Raw genomic sequence first — 17,192 nt, forward strand, 5'->3', positions numbered from 1 at the left:
CTTTCCACCCACCAGCACAGGCAGAGCCACAGGCAGGCAGGAAACTCACACCAGAAACGAGCTAAAAAGGTTTGCTTTAAAAACAGGCAGAAGTGACACGGCACCGCTAGCTCTGCCAAGGAGAACACCACGGCGCAAATGACACTCAGGCGTGCCGCCGGTAACGCTGCGCTCACCCCGGCACCTGCTCCACACCAGCCACCGGTGCAGGAGCAGGAAGGGAGGCGTGAGCACTGTGTGGCTGCTTACATTACTGCCGCGGCAGGAGGGCCCTGCCTGGCGAGCGCAGGGGCACTGCGAGTCCCAGCCCTCACACAGGAGCAGTCAAGACGGGCAGTGCTGCCTGCAGAGGGGCTCCAGCCAGGCAGGCAGCTCCCCATAGCGCTGCCAAAGAAAGGAAGGCCGTTTTCTCCAGGGATCCTGTCACACAAGCTCCCAGGATGCTTGTGCGCAGGCACGGAGGCTCCTGGTAGGACTGAAAAGGCATGTCACACATCGGAGAGGGGAGAGCTTGAAGCAGGAGCCCGGCCCAGGACTTTGCCTGCATGCAACAGGAAGCAGGGATTGTCCCAGTCCAGAGCCCCTCGGCCCTGCGAGGTGGCATCACTATCCATCCCACCGCTGGCTCGGGGTGTCCTTCTCCATGCAGGCCAGGTAGCGGTCGTAGTTCTCCTCGCACCTCCTCACACAGCGCAGGAAATAGTCCTCGTCAGCAATGGCCTCCAGCAGGTCATTCTGCACCAAGCAAACGTCGTACAGCTCCGAGGTGGGAGCGCGCCTGGGGCTGCTGCTGCCTTGCTCCGAAAACACCTGAGGGGAGAGAGCAGCGCACAGAAGCACTCGCACCCTCCACCGGCAGCAGTGCCAGGGCTGTGCCCAGCACGAGTGCAGAGCCTGGCGGCAGCGCACGCACCCTGCGGTGCACCCTGCCCTCCTCCTCGGCCAGGCACCTTCACGCTGGCTGTGGGTCGGTGGCAGAGGGCAGGGACTTTCATCTCCACTCCAGCGACAGAAAGTGAAGTTTCTCCAGATTTCCCCTCCCTCCCAGAAAGCGCCTTTGGCTCTGAACCAGCTTGTCACACATGGGGCTGGGACTCCCCTAAGGAATAGGCCATGCCACGCAGCTGGAAGAAAATGGCTCTGTGGAGCAGCTGACCCGAGGAAAACCTCTGCCAACAGCTCTTCCTTTGGCTGCCACAGCCTGTCGCACAGGAGGGACTTCACATTCTGATCTTTACCACGGCTCTGCCTAAGGCCACCTGGCAATCTGCTTCCTTTCCAGCGCTGCTCTGTCACCGTCACTGACACGGGGACAGCCCTGCAGAGCTGGTGACGCAAGAGGAGGGGAAGCTGGCATCCAACCTCCTGATCCTGGCTGCAGGACAGCAAAGTCCCGGCAGCGGCGATAAGCCCTGCTGGTGAGATGCTCGGCTGCTGCCCAGACCCCAGCAAGGTCTGCTGCCATCATAACTTGATCCTATCTGTCTGATCTGGTGTGGGGGGAGCCCTGGGGCTGGCTGTACAGCTGCCCTGAGACAAGCCGAGCAGCCTGACTGACCAGCCATGCCCGCTACAGATGGCGAAAGGAGGAACTCCTTGATCAGGGAAACAGCCTGAGGCTGAACTGCAGCAAGTGGAGCTGTATGAGCCATGCTCCGGCTCCTGCAGACAGCTGCTATATGCAGGGGCCCCAGGCTCTCAGCAGAGCTGTCTGCAGCAACTCCCCTGAATCAGGTACAGCACAGACCAAAGCCTGTTCCTGACAGGTCTGCTCCAGGCAGCAACAACTCCTGCCACCAGCTACAAATCCACGAGCATCCCATCCCTCGCCAATCCCTGGCTGCGTGGGAAATGCTGCCAACCATTTCCCTCCCCCAAGCTGTCTCCTCCTGGATGGAAACAGGCAGGGGTTGAGGCTTGCCTGTGTATCTGCAGCTCTTGTTCGAGGATGGACAGTTGTCCAACTGCCAGGCACATTTCTGTCTGCATAAACATTCCCTTTTTCCAAACGTGCTCTGCCACAAACACTGCCCTTTCGATTTGGTGCCACAGATGAGCCACGGCCGCATGCTGAGGCTGGCTGGCCTGCCACCATTGCCGCTGTTGCCGGGAGCAGGGCTGACTCACCCCGGCGGAGCAGAGGTGCTCAGCAGTGAGAGCAGGCAGCCAGCACCTGCTGTTCTCTGCTGATGGCCGATCTCACCCTCCCCGTGGGCAGCCCCATGCATCGCTGCCACCGACACTGGTGGCGCAGGGTGCAGTGACACCAGGGCTGCACCTTGATCCCCCTTTTGCAGGCTGTTGCTCATGCAAAGGGGACAAAATGTGCCTGACCTCACCGGGGACACCCCCCAGCGCAGGCAGCTGGCGCCGAAGGGGCCTTCAGCCGCCTACCTGGGGATGAACAATGGTGTCCTCATCGTCCAGCCGGATGTTGTCATCGATGAAGATGTGGTGAATGCTGGGATCGTGGGGGTCAATCCACAGGGGCTTCCCACCCCGGGAAGAGAACTGATTTCTGGCCCACCTGAAATAGCAAGCATGACAAGGAGCAATCAGGGGAGGGAGAGGGCGACAGCTCTCGGGTAAAGGCAGGCCAGGCTGCACTGCGGGCTCAGGGCAACAACGTCTGAGCCAGGGAAGCGGGATGGAGACCATCCTGTCCCTCTGCCCGCTGCTGCCTCCTGGGAAAGAGGCATTTTGTAGCAAGATGACAAATCAGGGGGTGTTTGGAGAAAAGCAGGAGGTACACCAGGAGATGGGGACCTCAGGAAAAATGTGAGCGCCCCACCAGGCTGCCCACAGGCAAAACTGGGAACACGTAGGTGATAGGGGCCCCAGTAATGTAAAGACCTCAAAGATAGGAGCTATCCCAGACCGGCAGAAGCTCAGAGAATCACAGGAGAGAAGAAAATGCCCCATCCACTTCCTCAGTGCCCTGTTTCTCACCAGTCAAAGTGGTCTTGGAAGCCTCCAATTCCCTCAAAGGAGCTGAAGTAGTCATAAAGCTTTCTTCCATCTTCCCGGGTGGCCAGCCGCTCTGCTCCCCTTGTCAGCACCACCTCTCGCTTGCTGCAGCGTATCTGGCCAGGGTTGAGGTCCACAGGGAGCTGCGGGACAGCAGAAACCAGGAGAGGAAAGGTTTCCAAAGCAGACAGGTTGTTTTGTGCATTAGCAGAGACACCAAGCAGCAGGGTGGAGACTCCCCACCACTGCAGGGTGGGAGGATGGTGCTGGGGAGAAGACAAGAGGAGGCATGGAACCCCCCCCCAACCAAAAATCATCCCCTCCCCAGGGATGGAAAGGAATGACCTCCTAGCTGCACGCTGCCCCCGTTTTAACTTCTGTTCCCCATCAACGCTCCGAGGAACAACTGAAGCAGCTTCTGAAGCTTGTTCCCAGTGTTCCTGCCCGGTGTGCTGCCAGGGGGAGGGCATGGTTGCGATCGGCTCTGAGCCAGGGAGACCCGCTCTGCTGCAGCGGCCCCTCTCCAGGAGAGGGAATGCTCTGTCTGACCCGAGATACCCCAAGAGGAGACCTTTCCCACGCAGGATCCGCAGGCACACGTGCTCCCCCCCGGTTAACAGCTTCATCCCAAGAGGCTGGCTGCGTTTCCTCTCCGCAGAAGCCGGTGCTTTGGAAAGCAGGCCAGCTAAGCGGCTCGAGGGGAGCTCCATGCAGGCCATCCGGCTGCCCTTCTCCAGCACGCCGAGCCCCGGGGGTGCCACTCACCGCCACGTCCCGCAGGGTGGGGAACTGGGGGTGCTGCCCGGCCAGGGCACAGCTGACGGCCCGGAGGGCTCGGGGCAGGTCTGTGCCGAAGGTCCTGAAGACGACGGCGAACGTCCTCCCTTCCCGGTGCAGGGTGTCCAGGAGGCGGAAGAAGGCGGGCAGGATCAGGTGGTAGCGCTTGCTGGGTTCCCCCTGCACCGAGAAGACGTCGTGCGGCCGGCCCGGCCACTCCAGCAGCTGCAGGTGGCGGGCGTGGAGGCCGCCGAAGCACCGGCCCGGGCCCGCCTCGGTGAAGGCCGGGTCCCGGCCGTGGCGGCTGTAGTAGCTGAGGGCTCCGGGGCAGGGGGGGCCCAGAGAGGGGCGGTCGCTCGCCCACTGCCACTCGCCTGCAAGAGAGGAGGGTGCTCAGCCACCGCCGCCGCCGCCGCCCGGCCCCCGCAGGCCCCGGCGCTCACCGGCGGCCCCGGCGCGGCCCCAGGTGACGGTGCTGAGGAAGGTGTTGAGCGCCGCCCGCGGGCCCTGCCCCGACACCGCGTCCGCCGCCACCACCGTGTTGTTCAGGTCCACGTGTAGCACCAGCCGCCGCCGCCGCCGCCCGGCCCCGCCGCTCATCGCCCCGGAACCGGCCCCGCCACCGGAACCGGCCCCGGCCGCGCCGCCGTTACCTGGAAACGGCGCCGCTTCCGCCCGCGCCGCTTCCGCCGGCCGGCGCCCCCTGCCGGCCCGGGGCTGCGCCGCGGGGCACCGCCCGCCACCGGCGGCCCGACCGCCGTTGCCATGGACACGGCGAACGCGGCGGCGGGGCGTGGTCGGGGGCGTGACCGGGGCGCCGCGGGTGGGGGGCGTGGCCGAACCCGCTCCGTGGCTGTGGGCGTGGTCCGCCCGGCGGAGGGGAGCCGGAAGCGGAAGTGGGCGGTGCTTCCGGCGCTCCGCGGGCGGCCATGTTGGATCGGCGGTCGCAGCGCAGCGGCGGGTGCGGGTCTAGCGGCGGCCGGTAGGTTGGGGCCGGCGGTGCCCGGGCCCCGCGCTCCCGGGCGAGGGCGCTGCCGAGCCTCCCGGTGGGGTGGCCCCCGGGCGCTGGAGGCGGAGCCGCGGCGCTGAGGGCCCCGCCCCAGCCCCCGCCCCGGCCCCCGCCCTCTCCCCCCCTCCCCCCCGCCCCGGGCCCGGGAGCCGGCGAGGGCCGAACGGGGGGGGGGCCGCACCCGCTGTCTGCACCAATCACCTCCCCGCAGCCCCATAGGAAGGGCACCGGCCAGGGCTCCCGCCGGTCCCTCCTTACCGGGCGGGCCGAGCCTGGGGGCGGGGCTGCGAGGGGAGCGAGGGACGGGCGCTCGGGAAGGGGCATCTCCTCCACCGAGGGGTGGGCCAGGAGGAGAGGCTGAGCCGGGGGGGGCTGCCCGCCCCGGCGGCCCGCGGCGAGCCCTCCTTGGGTCTCCGCGGCAGCCTCCGTCTGCCCAGGCCGCCCCAGCCCCGCGTCTCGGCCCTGCGAGCAGCCGGCTTGCTTCTCCGGTGCACCGGGAGAAGCACTGCAGAGCCCTTCCCTCGAGCTCCGCACCCGGACAGCCGGGCCTCCAGACCGGCGCTGGCATCGCTCGAGCGAGCATTGCGTGAGGGTCCTGCCAGCGCCGTACTTGCATCCGTGCCAGGAGCGCTGCGGGCCGGTGGCCCCGTGGCTCTTCAGCCAGGGTACGTCCCCTGGTAGGGCGTCAAGTGAGGGAACTTGCTGTCGGGTGGACAGGCTGGGGGGGGTCCCTGCTTGTGGCCGGCTTTCGCTCCTACTACAACTTGCACTGCACAAAACAAGACCGAGCGGATCGATGTTGAGATGTCCTGTCCCCGATGAGATGTCACAGCCTCTCCAACACCAGAATACCCCCTAAGGCGTCCTAGCTGTTCCTGGGCTTGCTGCAGCCTGAAGATGATCCATCTCGCAGCCTGTTGAGCACACGTTGTTCCTTGTGCTTCTCCATTGGTTTCTCTCTACCAGATCAGGATTAAGCTTTACATCCTTGCTGGCTTCGCTGTGCCTGCTGCCGCTTGTTCACTATGGAGGTGTCAAATCTCACCGCTGGCCGATGACGCCGGCCGTGGCTCTGTTGGAGCACTTCCCTGCCTGCCTCCCCTCCTCCGTGGGAGATCCCCCGCCTGTCGCAGAACAACTGCATTATCCTATTCCAAATCCCTCTTCTGCTGTGACGTCTGCAGAACACTTGACTGAGATTAGTCTGTCATGTGGAGGCTCTTACCCCCCCGCTGACCTGTGCTTCCCTTTCTGCAGCTGCTTTTGGCTTGTGTCTCTTCCCTGCTTGTGCAGCCGGTGGCGGCCCGGGGCCGGCACTCCCAGGCTCTGGGGTTGTGGTGAAACTGGAGTTCTGGGAGGAACGTCGGACAGGAGTAGTTCCTTGCTCTGTCTGCTCAGGAGCTAACTTTTCCATCACAGCTTTCTTGCCTGCACACTCCCCTCTCTAACAGTATCTCTGACACCTTCCACATTTCCCTGAAAAGGACTTTTTGCTGAATCCTCATTATTTTGAGAGGTATCAGTGAAGCTAAAGATTTTGTGACTTCTTGCCAGTGTCCAGCTGCAGAGCTGGCAAGGCCGCCAGCTCAGCATGAGAGGATTGGGGTTCGCCCAGGTGTATCAAAAAGTCCCGCCTGGACTGCTCTTCAGTGCCTGTTTTTATTTAAAGCAATAATTAGTGCTTCTGTCCCAGGCAGACAGCTGTGTAGTGCCCTGAGCACGATCCCAGCATTGCCCTCAGGTCACTGTATACTTGGCCCTGGTGATGTGTGTTTCCTTCATGCCGCCCTGCTTGAATTTCCTGCTTCCTCCTCACTTGGCAGCGAGTGCCCTTGGATCAACACCAGTTTGCTGTGACAGCAAGTTGCAGACCATTGTTCAAACAAGAGAGCAGCGAGGAGTGGTATTGCCTTGCCACAGCGTTCAGCATCAATGAAGCACAACTGAAATAGCCTCCAGCTCTGCTGTCAGGTCTTCAGGAGGGTGCTGCAGCTTTGGCAGGGACTCAGAATCAATTTTTAAGTAGAATCAATTAGGAAGCTGGAAAATTGAACATGATGCTGGGATAGATTTGAGGTCCTCAGGCTGCTTAGTGTTGAGATGGCTCGATCGTGCTGTTTTCAGTGCGTGCGCAGGGAGCAGGTTTGATGAAGGGCTGCTTTACCAAAGGAAAGTGAGATCTGGTTACCCAAAGCCGGGGCGTGTAGGACTCAAACTGGAAATGAGCTGCAGATTTTAACGATGTAACCATTGGAACCCTTCATCTTCGGATGGGTTGGATGGGATTGCCTGAAATCTTTGTTTAGGTTTGAGGATATTTCTGCAAGAGATGTTTTAGTTTTACTTCAGAGATAAATCAGTGACGGGATTTTCTTGATGATGCTTCTAACATCGGTTATGCCCAGAATCTGATCTGATGTTTGTGAGTGGCCATGCCTGGGTTTAATGGCTTCAAGTCCCTGCTTAAAAATGTGAGATGATTTCAGTTGCTGTAAGCTAACCATCTTCTCTCTCCTTTTGAGGTGTCAAGGGTTGTTTTTCCAGTAATTTGGACCTTCCTGAAGCACCCGCTTGCCTAATGCCATGAATATTGCAGTGAACAATGTGGAAGAAAAAGCTGTCCATTCCTGGTCAAGAATTTCCTCTGCAGGACAGAAAGTGCTGGAGGAAGCCCTACGAGTCTTCAACCCGATGTCCAAGGACCTTTCGGACACAGAGACCCAGCTGGTGGCCTTCATTCAGGGCCTGAGGGAGGAGGGCTATCAGCCCACAGTTCTGAGGAGTAAGGATGTGTACGGGTACAGCTCGTGCACGGCAGACACACCTAGTCAAACAAAAGAGAGCACCCCGCACAACTGCGCCAACGCCGCCGAGCCCACTAAGACTCCAGCTAGAAACACTGCAGCCATGGCAAAGGTGTCTGCTTCGCCCACCAGCGTTTCAGTGAACTCTTCGAAAGTGTCCACTCAGCCTGTCTCTAAAGGGGATTCCACAAATCTCCTCTTGAGCTCCTTGAAGCAAACAAGATCCGGCACGTCCAAGGCCGCGGCAGTGGGCTTCCCTACAAGCATGTATCCTGACGTGTATCCAGCCATGAGACTGTCAGTAGTTCTGGAAGCTCTGGTGCCACTGAAAACTACCGTGCCCTGTTTGGAGTCCAAGTACACACAAGGGCGTCTTGGGATCTCGCCCTCGGACCTTAAACTCCTCAAGGCTTCGAGTACACCGAGGCAGTTTTCTTCAGGCAAGACCACTAAAATAACAGAAGGTAAGGGCTACAAGCGTTTGATAAAGAAAGCACCGGATTCTGCCACCCTTGCTTTAAATCTTCTGAAAGGACCAAAGGGTGGAGTGCTGCAGGAGAGCAATGCTTGCAAAGCCTCGGGAGTCCTCAACGGGAGAGTCACAGGCAGCTCATCCCAGGGCTGCACCACAGCAGTGCAGTCCAAGACCCTGAAAATCAAAGATAAGGAAGCTCTGGTGGGGAAAACAGAGTGGAAGGACAGCAGCACTTACCGTGAGAGCGTTGGGCAGAAGAAGAGAAGAGCTACGGAGTCAAGAGAAGCACCGCAGAGGAAGAAAGCAAATACCATTCCTATCCAAAATAAATCTCGACGAGCTCAGAGCACTTTGAACCTACTGAAATTCCGGGCCATCAAGGTGGGCAACTCTTCCTCTGACGATGAAGTGAGGAGGAGAGCACAGAAGATTCTTAGGGTCAATCTGTCCCCCGTGATCCGAATTCGGCCCTTGTCCCACTCTCACAGCGTCCCCTGAGTTTCTTCACTTTGTCACTTTTTTTGTAAGTAAGTAAATACGAGCCTGGCACCAGAGCATGGGGAAGTTTAAGAGCAACTCTGGATCTCTGGTGCCTGGTGACGGTATGTCGACTAACCTGCAGACGGAGCAGCCTGCTCTCATGCTGTTTCTGCCTGTCTACCACCGCTATGGAGAACTGACTGCAGAAATACAAAAACCTGTTCGGGAACATGGGGTGATGACTCTCGCCCATGGTGAACCGAGCAGGCTGGAGGGCTCGCTTCCCACGGGCACTCTTCTGAACGTGGCAGGCTGCGCTCTCGTGCAGGGGGAGAACACGGGACTTTCTCATGACATTGATGCACTGTGATATTGCTGTTTTTCAAGCTGTACATTTACTGGTTTTATTTTGATCAAATTTTATAACTTTATTATCTATATATCTATATATCCATATATGTGCATATGGCCCAGGAACTGTGGGAAGATGCTCTTCCTCCATCCCTCTGGGATTGGGTTCGATAGCTTTTGTTCCCCCTCCCCTTCAGCCAGTCTTTTGTTGAAAGGTGCCAGGATTTCTTTGTGATTCAGTGTTGTGACAGTCTGTTCTGGGCTCTCTTGAGCAGCTCAGAGGCAGGCAGAGTTATCGCCACTTGTTTGTCTCCAGAAATGCCAAGCAATTTGGAGAATTACCAGCTGATAGTTGACTACAGTTTTAATCATACTTTTGGTATTACCTCTGCGTAAGAGTGGGGGAGTGTTACGGGGCTGCTGACGTCTCTAGGTGCCTCCTCCATTCTATGGTAGCAGAAGGTCTGAATGCATGGTAGGGGTTTGCTTCCAAAGAGCGATTCCTCCTCAGCACTCAGTGTTGCTCTGCTCTCCTGTACCCCAGCTGCGGACGTAAAGCATGAACTGTGACTATTGGAGCTGAAGGGCTGGAGTTGTTAACAGGAATTGCGTAAAGTGTTCTGTCCACCACGTAACTGCTTTGCTGTTGCTGGATGTTTCAGGAGCAGGTTCTAGCTGCCAGTAGAGAAGACACAGGCTGTGTTTGAATGTGTTAGATACATCCTGCCAGTCCCAGAGCTCAGTGGGGTATTTGAGCCTGAATTAAAGCAGAAGAGCAAAAGAGTTGAGAGGATATATGCCAGCACTTAGAGAGTTTCTTTCTGTCAGTTTGTGAGGGTGAAGCAGTAGGAGGCGAGATCAGCACTGTGTTGTGATGGGTGACAGCTTTGCTGTGCCGTCTGGGATGTTGCGAGAAGGTGTGTGGCAGGTGTGAAAGCTCCCGGAGCGCAGGCTCTGCCCATCCCCAGGAGGCACTGCGGAACCGCAGACGGCTGCGTTAGCCTTCCTGCGCCGGGAGCATGCTGTCGGATGCCAACACAGACTGTGCGCTGGTGGAGGTCGTGTCTGCTCTCCTCAGGGAGGGATCTGCAAGCTCTCGGAGAAACCGCGCTGGAGCGGTAGGTGCTGCCACTGTCACCTGGGAGGGATGGTCTCTGATGAGACGATCTGCGTTGGGATACTGCAAAAACAGAAGCTGGCAGTTCGGGGAGAGGAAGCAGCATTGTGCCTGGCACGGGCCTGGCTCTGTACACCACTGTACGTTCAGATCTCTGCAGCAGTGGGCCGGTAATCCACTCATTCTCTCACCAGCTCAAAATACCAGTTGTCTGACCTAGTAATCTCTGTGGACATTGGCTGAAGGGCTGAGCTCCCCTGGGAAGCCCCAGCTCCTTACATTTCTGCCCCTCCCTAGCACCTGGCTGGATTTCAGCGCTTTGTAAAAGGGGTCAGTGCCTGATCCTCAGCTCAGAGAGGAAAACCATGCCAGGGAGAGGAGAGAGGAGGTTCATGAGGGAGTGAGAGTGCAGGGAAGCTGGGTGTCCTGAGGCACAGCTGGGGTTAGCACCCCTCACCCCAGTAGAGCAGGGTGGAGGTTCTCCCTCAGGGGATGATTGCAGGCTCTGAATCACACACTCGAGTTCTGTGTGGTTTTACTACGTGTATCTGAGTTGCTGTCAGAGATCATAACTTGCAGTGTTGGAGACTGACCTGTGAATGCCGCTGGTTGGCTGCAGAGGAGGAGGAAATATTTTCTTCTGCTTCTGTGTTTTAAAATGCCCTGGCAGAGAGTTCCCTGTCCTGACATGATGCTGGATGAACAGGGACCCTCCATCACTGTTAACCAGCCAAAAATTGCTTTGTCCCTTTTGTTCCCACTCCTTCAGACCTTTCTCATTCCCACGCTCTCAAATGCCAGGTCTTGAAGTCTTGCACTGGAGTTTCTCTTTTTGGCTGTTTCCCGAGGAGGGCTCTGAACTCCTGCCTGCGGTATCACTGTCTGACAGGCTGCTCAGCAGCTTCCCCTGTTCCCAGTCCCTTATAAGGGCAGCGAGAGCTGTCTCTGGAGCCTCTTCATGCGGCACAGGCATCCCAGCTGAGTGCCTGGCCTCTGGTGGGAAAAACAACCGTGCATCAACAAGGCTGAATTTGGGTTGAGGTTGCTTCTCCTCCAGCCTGAGCAGGAAGCTGAGCACCTGAGGCCAGCTTACCAGGCCACATCCCTCCTCTTCGTTGTGTTTCTTCCCCCAGCTGCACTGCTGCCTGCCTCCCCACTCTTCTCCATCACCTCTTGTCTTTCACAGCTTGGGTCTTTGCCAGTCAAGGACTTGGCTTGTACTGTTGCTTAACACATCCAGCAAAACATACTGCCTTAGCGCTGCCACGCCTTTCCCGGCACCAAGCTGAATTCTGCAAATGCTTCGTGGCAACGCCTCGCCTGGTGTCCTTCCCAGGCTACCAGCAAGAGGTCTTCTGCTCCACAGGAAGAGATGAGCATTAGAAACGCTTCTGTGTCACTGAGGCTCCTGCCAGGGAAGTGAGCACCCCATCACTCTGTGCTCAGGGACTTGCCTGTCATCAGTCCAGTCTCTGTCAGCTCTTCTGCACATCTCTAACAGGCTGGAGGGCCCCTGAGCTACTGGGCAGTGCTGGAGCTCGATTGACTGCCCTCCTGATGTCTCCTCTTCCCCCTCGCGGGCGATTTGGGAACTCGGCTGGAAGGATTGCAGCTTGTTATTCACAGAGGGGCTTTATAGCACCTGGTGCTAATGTGAGCAACTGCTGCCTGTCATCCAGTGCTGGCAGACAGGGTGCCTGCAGCCTGTTAGTGGTTGGCTCTGCCATCCTTCATCTCATGGCCGGGTGTGGGTGTTCCTGGCGTCTTGGGCCTCTGATACTGATGTGCAGGAGGCTGCAGAAGGGGCTGTGCTGTGGACACTGCTGTCTGGTGTTTAGGGAAGACAAAGGGTTTGATCAAACCAGGCCAGCCTAAAACTTGATCTAACCAGAGATCTTCCTTCACAGGTCCCTTCCACCCCATGTTATTCTGTGACAGCAGAGTAACGCTTGCCTTCCAAGGGTCTGCGCAGCAGTAACTGGCAAGGCACATAGAAATGTGTTGCCTGGAGTGCTGTGGTCTCTGCTGAGCGTGCTGTATGCAGGTTGTTCAGACCTGTTTCTGTATTAGTCACTTTGAATCCAAGTGCCTAACCTGGCTTATGCTGTTCCTGGGCACCGTGACAGCTGAGAGCTTTGGAGACTCTCTTAGGAATGCTTTTACCACATGGATTTGTGCCACTGTCACTTCTAGAAATGATTCAGCCAGCGGTCAAAGGGCTGTTCTTCCAACTGATTTTGTGGAAATCATTTCTCCTTTTATTCAGCTGCCAAGAACTAGAGTTTATGCTTCGCCTCCACCAGACAAGGTCCTTGAGCTTCCTGCGTGCTTCAGATGTCCGTCAGCGAGGTCCGTGGGGAGAGCAGCTTGTCCAGCAGGCAGCTGAAGGGGAAGCTGACATCAGATACCAGTTGAAATCACATTGTTAATTGGTAGAAATGTTTTGAAGCTCATGTCCACTGTGATCAGATTTCACCATCTGCCGCTGCTTTTGGTTGGAGGAGTTTCTCCTTGGCCTCTTCCCTGCAAGCCATGTAGCGTGGTGCTGCTGCTTCCAAACTGCCTCCCCCCCCGCAGAGCCAGCTGCCATAGCGATCCTTGTACAGAATTTCTTAAGCACTTTTCTGCAAAATAAGAAGGGATTATTTTGTTACTCCTGTTTTGTAGCCCACTAGTGGTATTTCAGTGTGAGGAGGAGGTATGCTCCCTGGAGCGTTGTGAGCACTCACCTAGCTGGATGCTTCTCAGACCAGGGCATCACCCGCCCAGCCTGCAGCGCTCATGCTCACAGAGCCAGGGGGGCAGTGGGCTGAGACCCCTCATTGCCTGGTGTTTCCTTGCACGGAGTTCAGCCAGTCACCAGCTAAGAGCATTGCAGGGAAGTTGGGAGCAGAACAGCATGGGTGGGTGATGCTGCGCATCCGGCTCTGCGGCCCTGCTCCGCAGCTGCCCCTGTTCTGCCGTGTGTCCTCTGTGGCCCCCCCTCGTGCACCAGCAGCATTTCTCCACTGGTGGAGCTGGTGGAAGTCCCTCAGCTCCAGCTGTGGCAGGAGGGGCTGGGGGGGGGTTTGGGCTTGAGCACAGAATTTTGGCCCTTTCATTTGTGACTTGTGCTGTGTTCATGGCCAGACCTTGCCAGCATGTGGGGGGGTGCAGCCACTCCAGCTGCTCTCCCCCTTGGGTCCAAGTTCCCTGCCCTGTCTGGGAGCTGGGCCTTTGGCCACAGCACAAGGGACGTGTGGGGATGGAGAGCAGGTTTGCCTCTCAGCTGCAGCTGAACAGTGTGATGCGAGCTGGGCAGCTTCCTGGGCAGGAGGGCGGGTTTAGGTGGGAGGATCCTTGTTTCGGCCGTGGTTGGCAGGGTCGGTGCCAAGCTGTGTGGAGCACCTGCCGCTCAAGCAGCTTGGTTGGTTTGTGTGGAAGTCACAGTTTCTGTTTCAGTCTTCAAAATGGCACTGGCCTGTTTGCTCCCGTGATCAGATGGGGTCAGCTTTCCAGGAGCTGAGGTGGTCTGAGGAGAGGACAGCTGTTCTGGGACACCTCGCACCTTCTCAACAGTGCTGCGGACCTTGGCTTTGTGAGCTGGGTGGGCTGGCACCACCTGTGGAGAGGTTGCTCCCAGGCCCTTGCATTTGGGACTGTGTGCTAGAGTGCACCACTCTCCTCGCAGCCTGTTCCTGCTTGGAGCTGGGTGCCATTAGGAAGGTGCCAAGTGCCTCGCTGTCTGGTGGAGCAGAGGTCTTGTCCCAGAAGGCAGGGGAGCCAGCCTGCCTCACTAGGTCAGCCCCGAGTATCAAGTGAACCCTTTCTGTAGGTGTGACACTGCTAGTGCTCACAGCTTGGCCAGCTGCAGCCTCCAAAGCTGTGGTGCTGAGGCCAGCCCCCTCAGTTTGCTTAGGAAGACTGAGGAGGTCTGGTGAAAAAGCAAGAAGCTGGGGTTAGGGGAAACCAAAGACACCAGCAGCGCCTCGCTGGCCAGCTTCTGCTTCTGCTGCAGAAGATCTGCAAACAGAGGAGCGAGGCCTGTGGTGTACGGGTAGCAGTGCCTCCGCTCTGTCCCTGCCTGGCTGATGGGGCCTGTCCTGCCCTATCTGGCATCACTACGCAGGCACTGGTGCTGCAGGCTCTGGGGCATAGGCGAGGGGGTGCCCTTTTGGAGCAGGTGTCCCTGATAACCCTGGGTTTCCATCCTTCGTTGGTCACACAAACTGGCCCTGCTTGGGTGGCTGTGGGGAAGGTAAGCCGCTCCCCAGTTTGCAGAGCCCCCCCTGCCCCCTGTGTGTGCTGCCTTGTACCCCCTGGACACCCTTGCGGGGGGGGCAGCTCTTCCTCCCGTGAGCATGCGAAATACCTTCCCCTGTGGGACAATTAGGCCTTGCCCCGGGGAGTCCCTTAAAGGCCTTATTATCGTCTGGGACTCTCTCCATGTTGTCTTAATTAGCCCTTTCTGTTCCTGTTGCTACAGGCAGCCCCTGTGAGAGTCTGGTGATTCCCACAGATGCAGTCAGGCACGCAGTGCTGTTGTAAAAGAGAAGGTGCTGCAAAGCTATGCCCAGAAATGCCTCCCCTCCTGCCCCTGCTCCACCATGCTGCCCAGGCCTGGGATGGGACGAAATGAGTGTCAGCGTTTGTGGCAGGGAAAGCGTGGTGTGTGACGCCGTTCCCTCCTCCTGGTTCCTGGTGCAACACTCCTGAGGAGTAGCATTTCCTGAGCAGAGGCACAGCAGGTGCTCTGAGGGACGCGAGGTCTCTGGGTGGGCACTGCCCGGCCCCTCACTCCCGTCTCTGCCAACCATTGTCTCTAAGAGAGCCGTCTTCACGCCACAGCACGACTGACCTGCTCTGACTGGGACTGGTGCCACCAGCCCAGCCGCAGGCATCCCCTGGTGTTCAGGGATCCCGAGCGATGGCCGAGGAGCAGTGACTGCAGCCCATGAGAGGGCGAGTAACAAACTTTTGTATGGTGAATTTACAACAAATGACCATCTTGTTCTTGAGTGAACTTTTTACTGTTTCATTTGTTTGTGTAGAATGTTTCTGAAGCTATATTAATATTTAATGTTTAATATGAGGCTGGGCTGCTCCACACTCAGTGTTGTATATTTTGGAATGGCATTGTTTAGTGAAAAGACAGTGTTAGTATTATTCTGCTCTTTGGAGGGAATGGGACAAAAAACAGACTGTCTTTTTTCTTAAATGAAGTGAACATTTTGTTATGAAGTCCTAGCAGGTGTCCAGCCCTTCAGTAAAATGGTGCTCAGAACTGTCAAGCGTGTCCAGCTTTTCTTTGGGCCCCTCCAGACTGCTCCTCCCTGTCTTCGGCTTCTGCTCCCGGCCCCATGTGAGCTCCGTGGAATGGCATCTCCCGAGTGCCTGGCCGCTGCGTGGTGCACGCTCAGCCGGAGACCACCACCACCTCTTCTCCCCAGTTCCCCCCAATGAGGTTTGGGGTTACCCAGGCCCCATTAAGGAACACCTGACTCAGGGCAGGAAATGCTCCAGACGAGTGCCTCTGGTGCTGAACTGGTGTAAACTGGCATAAATCTGCATTCCAGGTTCGTTCCTAGAAACGCACCGGGTCTGCTCTGCGCTGGCAGGCACTTTGCCAGCTCCTGCCTGCCTGCCCACCCTCCAAATTCTCTCTGGATCTGCCCATTCTACAGCCAGGACCGTGAGGCCGGCTAATTCAACAGAAATGCTGTTGTTCACCTGCATGTAATCCGGATCCAGTTTGTGCCGCGGGGCCATCTGTGCGCTGACCCAGCACTAATGGTGGTGGGACCGTGACCCTGGCTAGACAGTGGCTCCAGTGCCAGAGCTCATTCCTCAGGAAGGGAAGCGGTTAAGTGGTTCTCTTGCTGGCTAAGGATGTTCAGGGAAGTGTTGGCTGCCTGCTGAGCGCACTGAAGTAGGTCCAAACGGGGCTGGCCAGGCGTGAGAGGCTGCCCCGGGATCTCAGGGGCTCTGCCGAAGCTTGGGGGGCCCCTCCTCTGCATGCCCCGAAGCGGTGAGTGCTGCCGGTTCCTACTGCTGTCCCTCTGAGCCGTTTTGGTCGGCTGACAACAGCAAAAGTGCTCTGATCGCTGCTGAAAGGTGCTGGTGGAGCCGAGGCTGTGGGTGCCTGAGAGGCTGGGGATGCTCAGCAGCTTTGAAACGCTGGTGACGGAGGGCTGTGGCAGAGCTTCTGGCAGATCTCCGGCCAGTGGAGCTGCCCCCGGACATGTCATCTCCCCGGGCAGACACGGGCCGCCCCCCTGTGCGCGGCTGTGGGACGGCTGAGGGGATTGCAGCTCAGGGTGGATATTCAGAGCAGCCTTCAGGGGAGCCAGGAGGTGCCTGGACATGGGCTGGGACACATCGCTTGTCCCTCAGATCCCGCTGAGGATCCCTCTCTCCTGCTTTTACCTTGCTTTTGAAGGCCAGAGATCCTGTTACAGTCACCTTTATCAGGCCACTTTGGATCTCCTCAGGGCAAATAAGGTTTGCTTGGCAAGATCCCTACCATACAGGCGCGCTGGCCAGTGCTAATGGCTCTTTATCAGCTCATCTCCTGCCAGCTCTCCTAGCCAAGGAGGTGGTGGTGCCCGGCCACCACCCTGCGCTGCTGCAGCCTCGCCGGGCACAGTCCTGCCCTTCCTCCAGGTTTCCCAGCGCCTGCTGAGAGCATGGCCATGGGGAGCTGGCAGGGCTCTGCCGGCAGCATCGCTTGTCCCGCTGAGGCATGTGGGACCAGCCTGCGCTGTGTTGGGGTGTCCCTGGGGACACGGGTTTTGGCACCCTCATGGCCAGCAGCCCGGGGAGCTGCTGCTTTGTCTGCCCCGCGACCTTGCTCGCCGGCGGGCAGCCAGAGCGCAGCCTTGGCGTGGAGAGCACACGGCTCCTCTTCCTTCCTTTGGCCTCGGCTAATAAAAGGCACCATCCCTGCGTGACAGCGGGGTCTCTGTCGAGCCTGGCCCTGGTGCACGGCCATGCTCCCCGCAGGGCTTTGGGGCTGCCGGCTCAGCACCCAGCCCGCCCAGTTGGAAGGACCCCAGGCAGCACTGACCGGCACGGGGTGAGTGGGGCCCTGGCTTAGGGCACGGTGGTGCCTGCAGTGCCAGCATGGGGCGGGGGAGCAAGATCCATCCGACACGGGTGCTGGGGGAGTGTGGCTGGCTGCTGTGCCACGCCGGGGCTCCCGGTACCGCTGCTGGAGACGTGCCCTGAATAGGC

The 17,192-nt window shown here is 58.3% G+C and overlaps 2 protein-coding genes across 4 annotated transcripts; one reads left to right on the forward strand and one right to left on the reverse strand.

Annotated features, from left to right (window-relative positions):
* Nucleotides 1-55: 55 nt before the first annotated feature.
* LOC115353832 lies at nucleotides 56-4,706 on the reverse strand. Its single transcript, XM_030043834.1, has 5 exons — nucleotides 4,188-4,706; nucleotides 3,733-4,118; nucleotides 2,950-3,110; nucleotides 2,395-2,527; nucleotides 56-810 (listed from the first exon to the last, which is right to left on the reverse strand). Exons 1-5 carry the CDS (start codon nucleotides 4,342-4,344, stop codon nucleotides 607-609), a joined length of 1,041 nt encoding a protein of 346 aa, XP_029899694.1. The 5' UTR covers nucleotides 4,345-4,706; the 3' UTR covers nucleotides 56-606.
* On the forward strand, nucleotides 4,623-15,250 carry CCDC71 (coiled-coil domain containing 71). 3 transcript variants are annotated; one of them, XM_030043829.2, is made up of 2 exons: nucleotides 4,623-4,726; nucleotides 7,276-15,250. In XM_030043829.2, exon 2 carries the CDS (start codon nucleotides 7,337-7,339, stop codon nucleotides 8,528-8,530), a length of 1,194 nt encoding a protein of 397 aa, XP_029899689.1. In that variant the 5' UTR covers nucleotides 4,623-4,726; nucleotides 7,276-7,336; the 3' UTR covers nucleotides 8,531-15,250. The 3 variants fall into 3 exon arrangements, with proteins under 3 accessions (XP_029899689.1, XP_040974767.1, XP_029899690.1); XM_041118833.1 differs by having other exon boundaries at nucleotides 4,658-4,705; XM_030043830.1 differs by lacking the exon at nucleotides 4,623-4,726 and adding an exon at nucleotides 4,734-7,175.
* Nucleotides 15,251-17,192: the final 1,942 nt, after the last annotated feature.

Source organism: Aquila chrysaetos, chromosome 20 (genome assembly GCF_900496995.4).
Source record: "Aquila chrysaetos chrysaetos chromosome 20, bAquChr1.4, whole genome shotgun sequence".
Classification (NCBI taxonomy): domain Eukaryota; kingdom Metazoa; phylum Chordata; class Aves; order Accipitriformes; family Accipitridae; genus Aquila; species Aquila chrysaetos.

Bases quoted from the DNA above. Each gene is read 5' to 3' on its own strand.
- LOC115353832 (XM_030043834.1), bottom strand. From the start codon at position 4,344: ATGAGCGGCGGGGCCGGGCGGCGGCGGCGGCGGCTGGTGCTACACGTG. The intron at 3,111-3,732 runs GTGAGTGGCACC...GCTGTCCCGCAG, and splicing joins CCACCCTGCGGGACGTGGCG to CTCCCTGTGGACCTCAACCC. The intron at 811-2,394 runs GTAGGCGGCTGA...CTCTCCCCTCAG, and splicing joins ACACCATTGTTCATCCCCAG to GTGTTTTCGGAGCAAGGCAG.
- CCDC71 (XM_030043829.2), top strand. From the start codon at position 7,337: ATGAATATTGCAGTGAACAATGTGGAAGAAAAAGCTGTCCATTCCTGG.